The sequence below is a fragment of the Oryzias melastigma genome, linkage group LG20, assembly GCF_002922805.2.
Source record: "Oryzias melastigma strain HK-1 linkage group LG20, ASM292280v2, whole genome shotgun sequence".
In the NCBI taxonomy this organism is placed as follows: domain Eukaryota; kingdom Metazoa; phylum Chordata; class Actinopteri; order Beloniformes; family Adrianichthyidae; genus Oryzias; species Oryzias melastigma.
Genome location: NC_050531.1, coordinates 16,314,431 through 16,325,274, shown reverse-complemented (window position 1 = coordinate 16,325,274; position 10,844 = coordinate 16,314,431). Strand labels below are relative to the sequence as shown.

Genomic DNA, 10,844 nt, shown 5'->3' with positions numbered 1-10,844 from the left:
TTTGGCCCCTGCGACTTATACTCCGGTGCGACTTATAGTCCGAAAAATACGGTAGATCATATTTTAATTTTTAAGTATTTTTTTAAATCTTTAGTAAGTTTACTATTTAAGAAAAATCAAATTTGATTTGAAAAAAACCTAAAGTAAATTTTCACTTCATCAAATTGAACATTTTATTAAATATTAAATATACCAAGATAAAAAACTTGATGATAGTTACTATACACGTGCGATTTTCTAAATGCGTGCAGCCAGTGCTGAACTTTTTTCTTTGCCAGAGAAACGGTTAGGGTTAGGGATAAATGACGTGGGACCAACAACATTTGGCTTCAAACGAATTAGGTGTGACCAAAATAAATTTCCATCCGTTTTTCTGCTTGGTTGCCTGTAAATTTGTGTGAATAACATTAGCCAAACTAGATTTGCAGCTTTTAAAAAATGAGTATAAGCCTGTGTTCGATGAACTGTTAAAATGTGTAAATGTCCTAGGTATTTAACATCCACTCCAATTAAAATCAGTCTTTAAACATGTTTAATGACATGGAGAAAAATAAATTATGATAAAAAAAATTTTTTTTTTTTTTTTTTTTGCTTTTTTTTTAAATTAAAATTCCTGTGAATCTAGAGCAGACTACATTACTACATTTTGGGTATAGGAAATATTCTTCCTGCTCTGCTTCATTCTGATCCATCCACTTGTAGACAAATAGATCCATGTACGTCTTCGTCTTCCTTGTCCGAGCTGGCTCCAAACTGTACGGGTGAATGGCTCCAATATTCTCACCCTTTTTCTTGCACTGGTAATGTTACTTTAGGGCTATAAGCTAGCAAGAGAACAGGTAAACAGATGGATAATGGGATGTGGGGGTGGGCTTACTCTGCGCCAGCAGTCCCGCCCACAACTTAGAGGCAAATTTCTAATAAACTTCTGCTGCTCTGCAGAAGCTATGTCCTTGAAAACAACACAGGTTTCTTGATTTTAGCTAAACAACATAATCACAATTAAAGACCAACTTTAACACTTTAAAAATAGATCAAAAGATGATCGAAGAGGGACTTTAAGCATTTTAAGCAATCAAGAAGTTGACTATCTGATACCAGAGTTAGTGAAACATCTGAGGACATGCTTGAGATTTACATGAGTAATCCAGGGAGAATCCTAAATTCACACAATAGCTGACAGCATGTGGTAAACCTTTTGCATGTTTTGAATCATTGTGAAAAGTTTCTCTGTAACTGACAAGTCATCCTCAGAAATAGAACTAACACCGTGCGGTGCATGAAAGAACATGCAGAACAATGGCCTTGCGCTTGAGGTTTCTGTGACAAAGAAACCCGATCCGGTTGTTATCCAGCCTTGTCATTTTCCTACTGTCCAGACGCTGTAATCATTAGCACACAACAGTCAGATTGCAGGAGCTGCAGAGTCAGGGGAGATGTTTTTATTTGTTGTGACAGGTGGAGTTGGGGATTCTGTAGAGGTCTCGTTAAGACTGTCAGCAGCTGCCATTAAAGCTACAGAGAGCATTGGTATCGATGCAAATCCACTGGCAACATTATCCAAGCTGCCCTTCAGATTAGCCCGAGCTTAAAGCTCTGCTAACCCCGCCGAGGCTGACCTTCGCACGCCACTGTTTTTGTACGAGCGTGGCGAGCCCGTGGACGTAGGCAAAACGCACATTTAGCAGGAAAGACGACAACTGCCAAATGCAATAGTCTTGCTTTAATTGATTAAGATGCCTCTGCGCCACAGAGGGATTCCAGGAGAGCGGCGACATGACAACTCTGACTGTAATGGACATTTATTATTGATGGTGGGGTCAATATTGGAAAGTAGTAAACACACACTCGCTGCTCCTCTGTCACTGCCATTTGAAGAGAGCTCGGTTCCATTATCTGCCACATGACCGCTCCGTTACAAAGCTATTTGCCAGATTAAGACAAAAACACAAGAAGTCCAACTGCGATGGTTTGTCAATAGATTTGTAAAACTCCAAGAAGTTGGTGAGAAAAACTGGACTGAACTAACGAGTTGTGGATTGTTTAAGCTAAATTATTAGAGTAAAAAATGAAATAAAAAAGAGAATTATGAAGTCAAAGTTCATCAAGTTTTTTTACATAAGTACATTTATGAAGACAACAAAACTGAAAAAAAAGCATTTTTATGATTTAACAAACTGAGAAATGCGTACTAAAGATACCAAAACAGAGTTATTCAAGAATTTAAAGATAATATTTAAGTAACACATTCTACAAAAGACAAGAACAGAAAAATAAATTCATACAGTGGAGGTTGTATCATGATGTGGGCACCCTGACTACAAATAATTCAAATGTATCCTCTCTAGAGGACATTTCTCAAAAATTTCTCCCAACCAAAGCATACTTCTAAATTAATTCATTTTGGCAACTACAGAGGACTTTTAAGGCTTTTCAGTGATACTAAATATGAAGGGGTGGGGCTCTGGGAATTGTAGTTTTTAGTGCAGGGATGGGCAAGCTTCCTTACTCGTGGGACACAAAGGGTTCTAAGTTTTGACAGAAGGGCTGGACCAGGAGCAGATTTGTGGTGCGTTTTGGTGATTCACCTCGTTAAAGAAAGATGTAACACGGGATCTGTACATATCAAAGGCAAATATGCCTTCATCTTGATTGAAAGTTACTTGAAAACACTACATTTTTTGAGATTTATGTGGTTCTTGTTGTAATTTTAGTGCCATTTTCACCAATGGGTTGACGTTTATTCCAGTTTGGCGGGCCAGATTAAATAGTTTAAGGAGTATGACCCCCGGGCCGTAGTTTGCCCACCCCTGTTTTAGTGGATTTAAAATCCCAATCTGATCACACTTTGATCTATTTTCAAATTGTTCCCAGTGGTCTTTTAATTACCGTTATGCTGTATTTGGGCAAAACCAATAAAGCTGTTTCTGCAAAGTGGCAGGAAGTTGTTAGAAATTCCCCTAAGAGTTTTGGGTGGAACTGTTTGCATGGAGTAAGCCTGCCTCTTTTCCCATCATCCATTTGTTTACACATTATCCCACTAGCTTACAGCCCATCACAACCCCAACTTAATCGAAAAAATGTTGAGCAATATTGGAGCTATTCAGACGTACAGTTTTGATCCAGATTCCAGCTCAGACGAGGAAAACAGAGACGTACATCTTCAAGTGGACACATCAGAATGAAGCGGAGCACGGAGTTTTCGGCCTGCCCATTGTTACTTTTATGTCACAAATATGCTTTGTTTCTTGTTTATAATGGCATTTTTTTCATCTGCTTTTAATTCACAATTTGAATACAGAAATACTCAGAAAGGCAATTTTAACCTCAATTTTCTTTGTAAATATCCTCTAACATCAGAAAAATTCTCAAAAACATGATTTTAATCTGAGCAGGTCTCTTTCATGTGCAGCAACAGAGAGGCTGTGAACTGCTACAGCTCAAATATTCATTTTTAGGGGCGTGTTTTTTTTTTTACTTTTAGGTCATTTTCAGGCCGAAAAGAATGGCGCTTTTCGCTCTGACGTAACCGGTATGTTGATTACTGGATGCACATCGGCCTGTCTTCATTTGTTTTGAACTGGACAACCTTCAGAGACAATGAGGAAATCAGCACAGGAAGCTGCTTGAGTGAAATTAATCAGAAAGGAAAGGCTGACATATGAGGTCACAGGGCTGACAATCACTGCTGGCTGCATTATTGCAGAGATGCATGGGCAGCACACACACACAAACAATGCCTTGGGTGAATCACATCTTTGAAACCGCAGTGACTTGTACAGCTAAGTTAGGCTGTGGGCAAACCAAAAATTTCCATAATGATGTTTGTCTTTTATATTATCTTCAGTAAAGACTCTAATGTAGAATTTATTTTACTTCCTAATGTCTGTTTGGATCTGGGATTCATCTAAGACCTTTCACTGACCTCTGTTTATACATTACACAGCAAATATGATGAAACCAGTTTTTATCTGTGTGTCTTTTTGTTGTTTTAATAATTTTAAAGAAAAATAACACAATTTTCATTCATATTTCTATTATTTCACATTTGTTGAACTGGTGTAAGGATTTAAAATAGAGCAGAAAATGTTGTAAAAGAAGTGGCATGTATTGAAAAACTTTCCTATTGACCTTTTTATGTCGATTTCTTTTACAAAAGTGTGTCCCAAACATTTTATTAACTTTTAATGAAACTCTGTCCGCATGAATCTATAAACTTTTAAACTTGGACTGAGCTATTGGTCTCATTAGGACCAGAACATCTTTAAAAAATTGAAAATTAAGTTTTTTTTTGTTAATCTAACCCTCGTTTCCCAAATCCTAAAATTACCAGCTATAGAACTCATCCTATGTTTGAAATTATTGTCATGTATTCCATAAATCCAAAGAAGTTCTCCAGCAAATCTCAATGTATTCACTAACATTTCCATGAACATAAAAGAGTTTTATTTTAAAGTTTGAACCCTAATCCCCCACACCCTATTCTTCCAAGCTGTTATGGAGTATTTGAAAAATTTTCATTTTAAAAATTTTAAAAGTTGATTCTGTGCAAATCATGTTTTTTTGTTACTACCTTTACTATTCTATTCGATTTTATTCTATTCTATTCTATTCTATTCTATTCTATTCTATGTCTTTAAATAAAGCCTGTCTATTCCTGGTCGTTGAACATCATCCATCCTTCTTCTAAACCTGATTTATCCCTTTTGGGGTTGCTGGAGCCTATCCTAGCAACTGTTGGGTGAAGTTGGGGTGAACCCTTAACAGATCTATTGCAGGGCCACACATGAACACACACTCACAATTTTAGAACCATCAGTCAGCCTATAATTTTGGGCTGTAGGAGGAAACTGGCGTGCTGGAGAAAAACCCGAGGCCCCCCCACTCTAGATTCAGACTATAGGACCTTCTCAGTGTGAGGCCAGAGTGCTAACCACTGCACCCCCATGCAGCCCCAGTCCTGGAAATCTACCATCCTAACCATTTTTCCATCAATCTCTGTTTTTTACTGGTGATTTTCTGACTCGTGCATCCAATCACTCGTCAGCTGAACCACAGCTGACAGATCTCCACCTTAAACAACTTTTTTAAAGATTTTAGCAATTCCTCTAAGAGTGCCTTATAAAAGTTTATTATTATTCTTAATGATCATTAATAAACAAATCATTTTTTTAAACTTAAAGAATATCACAGATTGTGACCCTGGAAACATTTTAGCAGCAATTTATGCGAAGTAAGTTTTGATCAAAATGTTTACTACTTCATTTGGACTCATTCATGATTTTTCCGTTTAATCAAGTTCTTAAATCTGATCATCTTTTGATCCGTTGTAAAAGCGTTTCCAGTGGTTTTTCTACATTGCTTCTTTTAGACAAAATAAAAAAACTAATAATGTAGTTTTCTAGAACATAGTTTCTGCAGAGCGGTAGAAGTTTATTCACTTGAGTTGTGGGCGGGACTGTTGGCGACCATGCCCCCCCTTCTCCTCCCCACTGCTGAGAGCTTTCTGTTCACAAGCTCTCCTGCTAGCTTACAGCCTCTCACACCCCCAAACTAACATCACCGGTGCAGGAAAAATGGCAAACTGAGAGATTGTGCCCCCCCCCCCCCCCCAGCCTATTTTCTATACAACAAATACACTCTTTTTCAGCTTTTTTCATCTGCTCCTGATTCATTAAAATAAAAAAAATACTGAAAAATCCCATTTTAATCTTCATTTTCTTTATTTATGTCCTTCAATATTAGAAAAAGGCCACATTAATAATAATTGTAGTAAAAAATATAAATAAATTAAAAAATATTTTTGTTAACAATTAAACAAAGATTTATTTCAATTTAAGTCAGGAATTGATTTGTTTGTTCTGAAGGCGTAACTACTGTACACTGACAGCTACACGCACTGTTATTAATGTTATTCAGCGCAATCAGAGCCACATGTGAGAGGAGAAGAAAAAAGGAAAACATGGAAATTGAATGAGTCACTTCATTTGCTGCCTGCATGCCAGAGCCGTCCTAATATGCTCCAAATGTTCCCCTCTATCTCTTCCAGATCCCAGCAGCCCACATGTGACCGTACATCTGTGCGTTCAGGCCGTCCCACCATGAGCGATGCTCCTCATTGAACACTCCAGGAGCCCTGCAGCCGGCCCGCCGGGCCAGTCAATATTCTATGACAACAACGGCTGAATGTTTGCCAGCGACTGGCGATGCTTTTTTTTTTTGCTTTTGAACTTTGGAAAATGTGGCTGAGGGCCTTTTTCATTAAAAAGCAGCTAATTTGTTTCATAATGTCAGCATAAATTCAGAGCATTAACCACCAGCACATGCTTTAATGTCAGTTATTATTAAAAGTCTGCAGCAATAAAACACTTTTTTCTTTTCTTAGTTCATAGGCTCACCACTAACAGTCAATTGACTAGATACACCTGAAACTCTGTGACATTTCACGTGAAACATGTTGGACATCAGACAAAGTTGTAGAAGGTATCAAACATAGTTTTCTCTCACATAGTACCCGTCAATTCAAGCAACCGCTTCCTAAAGAAGTCTATTTAAACGTGCTTTTCGGGCTTTAAAATTCTCACCTTCATGCGTTGTTATGCAATTTTCGACAACAGTTTATTGACTCTACATACAAAAGATAAACTCCTTGACCTTTGACCAATCAGAGCCTTGGATTTGGTATGAATGCCATCACTTTTTCATTCAAAAATTATTCATGGGGGAAAATTAATAATTGCAGTTTGCCATAATTCTTTCATAAGTCTTTCATACAGTATATATCGGAATAGAGCTGTGAAAGAAAAAGCCTGGATAAAGATTCACAAGATTTGCACTGATTTGACATTTTGCACCAAACCTCTTCCAACTGTAGAAGGAGCCTCTTCCTGCTCGTGCAGTGTGAACACCATATGAGTGTTTAGTGTTTGAGAACTCAAGTTTTATCCTGTCGTGGCCCAAAATACCCAGAGTCTCATAATGTGGTGACTCAGATTTTCCTGATTTTTTAGAAAAAGCTGTCGTCAGTGGGAACATTATTTATGATGTGCGATCATTTCTAACGGGATCCTTTGAACCATATTTACACAAACATGAACAGCAGTCAGATGATTATGATCAGTTGACCTCAGGACCTTAAAAAAAAAAAATTAGCATACCGGTAGCACGACCTGTCATGTACAAGTTTAATTGTGGGAAGAATTGGAATTCTGAATATTTCTGGAAAAACAAGACATCTCCCCCCTCTTGTGGCCAGAAAGTGTACTGATTCAAAATTGTGGAATTTACTAAAAATGTTTAAGATAAATATGTGATTGTAGATCTTCAATTCTTTTTGAAAAGGATTCTTAAAACTTTAATCCACGACTTAAGAGGCTCATTGACAGTTTGAAATACCTCTTAGAGTATTTATTTCTAACTGGTTTACTACTTATCATTCCAGTAGAAAAAAATGTTCATTTCCAAGTAAAAGCAACACTAAAACAACATATTTATGCTTTTTATGTTTTCCTTTTAATCTAACAGATAGTAATTGTGTTGTTTATAAGACTTACAACATGACCACGAAGAATTAACATCAGTTTTGTCTTGTTTTTAACAGATTTTTTTCATGTAAAGGACTTCAAAGAACAGTGAAGCTAAAAAAGACTGAAAACGATGAATGGAAAGTATTGCTCAATCCATGCTTCTAAAGTCAAATTTATGCTTCTCGTTAAATCCAATTATCCAACATCCTCGCAAAGTTTTCTACTTTAATGACATTTATCTGCTTTGACACCATCTGTGATCAATTTCTAATGTCGCTCTACAGAAACTATGTCCTAGAAAATGACAGATTTGTTGATTAAAACGGCATAATCATGATTAAAATAGATCAAAATATGATCAGATTTAGAGTTTAATTAAAATTATTTACAAAATTTGTATTTTTTTGAGAAAGTAGATGTAGCTTGTAGAAAGAAAACCTCCGTCCGTCTTGTTTTCTCCCTGGGGGAGGTCGCCTGTCAGCGCCTCACACTCCCAGCGCTCCCTTCACATGTGACGGCTCCCTTCACATGACACAGTGAGGAGATCAGGGTGCCAACATTTGACAGCTTTAGTCCCGTTTTCCCTCAGTCTTTGGGAAGTATCCTCCTCCGCTTGGTACCTTCAAGGTCACCTCTTGCTGGAGGAGCGCACCTGCTGCCTCATCCAGGTCGGAGCTGAGAGAAGAAGGAAGTGCAGATAGTGAACTTTTGAGGCAAAAAGATGTTATAAAAGCAGGTTTTAGCACTCACAGCGAGGCTCTCCTGGCTGCCGGGGGTTGCTGGCGCTGCTGCCAAAGGAGGACTGGAAGTTATGGATGGTTTCTTGAAGGATCTGCCTTTCTCTGCCCTAAAGACAGACACCAAACAGTGCAGGAAATTCAATAAAAAGGCATTGATTTTGATTTTATCTTTACAAGCTTGTACAGCACAGTTGGGTTAAACATGTGATCAATCGACCTTTCCAGCGTTGAGCTCTGATATAGCAGCGAGGATCTGTTGTCTGGGACCGTCTGTTTTGATTCCCAGCTCCTTCAGGTCGCCGTCTGTCAGAGTCAGAAATGCTTCCATGTCGACCTACAAGAAAAACCATCCAAGGAAAACAGCCCATGAAAAATAAATAAATAAATGTTTATAGTTGCATGCAAATCTTTATATTTTAAGGAAAAAGTCTACCTCTTGTTCCTCAAAAATAGGCTGGTATTTCTCTAGAGACAGTTTCTTTAAAATACTGGACAGCTCATCTGCAGAGGAAATCAAGTGGATTCAGGAGTACATTTCACATTTTCAACCCCGTAATTTATCCAAAAATATGGCATCACCTTCGTCTGTGATGGTCCCACTGCTCGAGCCGCCGCTGCTCTTGGAGCGAGGGTGAGAGGAGGTGGAGGACAGCGAGTCGCCCGGGCCGGGGTGAATCTTGGGGGTCGGCGAGGGAGACGGCGTCAAGGTGGGCGATGTGCTCTTGGAGGTGGAAGAATTTCCAGACTGAGGTCTCTTTTTCAGATCGATCTTCTGCAGAAAGGCGAGAATGAAGATGGTCAAAATATTTGGCACTCTGAAAGTGATAGATTTGGTTAGATTTCATTGACTGTATATGGCTGTGGAAACACCAGACATGTGGCGCATTTAGCCCATGGTGTTCACACTGAACAAGCAGGGAGGGGCTTCTTCGTCTCTTAATTTTCCTACTGTTAACTACCGTATGTCCGCCACCTGCAGTTGTATGTAGAGTCTAAAAACTGCATAAAACAAGACCGCATAGACGCGTAAATGCAAGACTTTTGAAAGCAAATGCATGTTTATATAGACTTTTCATTAAAATTGGCAGCTTGAACGCACATTTTTGAGGGTGGTGTGAACGTAGCTTGAGAGAACAAGACCTGGTGGCCCCTCCCGTTTCACAATCTAAACAGGAAGTACTCTCTGGCTCCAAAAAGTTAAAATCCCATAGACTTCTATAGAGAATTAAGCAGCTAATACTCAGTCTTTTGATTGTCTGCTCCTTTTTTTTTTGATAATCAGACTATTGTTCTTTTTTTCTGCAATACAAGTTATTTAAGTTATAAATGCTTATAATGGAAGGAGTGTGGACTTCCAACTTCTGATTAGCCATAGTGGTTGCCATAGAAACAACGACTAAATCCAACTTGGACCAATTAGTTTCAACATGGCAACTTTTGTATTGCAAAAAAAAGGCTACTGAATTGACTTCATTTCATTGGAGCCAGAAGTTAACCGTTTTTTATGGGTGACGTCACTCTCACTGGTCCAGTCCTCATATACAGTCAGTGTTAGATCTCGAAAAAAAAACATGGCAGACAACAAAGCACAGACCCTCCGAGAGTGGATGTCCGAAGCCACCAGGCTGGGGTTTGTGGGGATTTCGGGCAGGCTGATGTCAGGGGCGGAGGTGGGCGGAGGGGGCTGGTTCTGCTGTTTCTCTGGGGGTTGGGTCTTCCCCTCCATCAGACCTGCTGCTCTTTTACGCTGAGCTGCTATCTGGGACAGAACATTGTCTGCGCTGCCCCCTAGTGGCAGGAAGACACAAGCGCATGTAGTGGCAAATCAACATTTTTTTTTAAAAGCTGATTCAGTTGTGTCTGTGAGAACCTGAGCGGTTGTGAGAGTCTCGGTTGAGGCCCGCCACTCCGTTAGAGCCCCCAGAGGAGTGGGGGGAGTGGTAGTGACCCGAGTTGGAGGGAGAAGAGGAGGAGGGTCCTTTGGAGATGCTGGGAAACTTGAAAGACCTGTTGACCACACGGCTGATGGATGTCTGTTAAATCAAATAGGGAGGAGGAACGTAAAAAATTAAAATAAAAAATTTCAAATGTGACTCCCTGACTCCCAAATCGCCACTCACGATGTCAGAGTTCCCGCTGCTGGTGAGTTTCCTCTGCGGCGGCATGGGCAGGCGAGGGGCCTCGCTCTTCCCCTCTCTGAGGAGGCGCGGGCGGTCCGAGTTCCACGGTTCGAAGTTAGACGGAGGTAGAAAAGGAGGAATGACGGCTTTCAGTTTGTCATTTGGCAGTCGGGTTAGTGGCGCCCCGCTTCTTAGCTGTTAAAAAAGGAAAGAAAATTGTAAACTTAATTTATTCTTAAACCCACTTGGAACCATGTGGCATAAAAAATGGGATTTACCTTTAAGAAAAAGAAAGTATCAAAAATTATGCCCGACCTTTTTAACATTTTTTCTTTATTTTTAAAGACAGTTACCATTGTGGTTATTAGAGGGTCTTCCTTTTCTGAAGAAGCTCTGCAATGGACTGCAAAAACCAGAGCACTAAATCAGCTTTTTTCCATACAGCTCTTAACCTGAAA

General features: G+C 39.2%; 1 protein-coding gene across 2 annotated transcripts in view; it reads right to left on the bottom strand.

Annotated features, from left to right (window-relative positions):
* Positions 1-7,489: 7,489 nt before the first annotated feature.
* LOC112151293 (ankyrin repeat and SAM domain-containing protein 6) overlaps positions 7,490-10,844 on the bottom strand; it is a 10,820-nt gene continuing 7,465 nt past the window's right edge. Inside the window, exons 10-18 of one of the 2 annotated variants that reach the window (XM_024280137.2) lie at positions 10,740-10,789; positions 10,387-10,581; positions 10,137-10,299; positions 9,861-10,054; positions 8,846-9,038; positions 8,700-8,767; positions 8,484-8,600; positions 8,277-8,373; positions 7,490-8,201 (exon numbers count right to left, since the gene is read on the bottom strand). In XM_024280137.2, coding sequence (XP_024135905.1) covers positions 8,155-8,201; positions 8,277-8,373; positions 8,484-8,600; positions 8,700-8,767; positions 8,846-9,038; positions 9,861-10,054; positions 10,137-10,299; positions 10,387-10,581; positions 10,740-10,789 — 1,124 coding nt within the window. In that variant the 3' untranslated portion in view covers positions 7,490-8,154. The remainder of the gene's footprint in view (positions 8,202-8,276; positions 8,374-8,483; positions 8,601-8,699; positions 8,768-8,845; positions 9,039-9,860; positions 10,055-10,136; positions 10,300-10,386; positions 10,582-10,739; positions 10,790-10,844) is intronic. The other variant, XM_024280136.2, reaches the window with a different exon arrangement.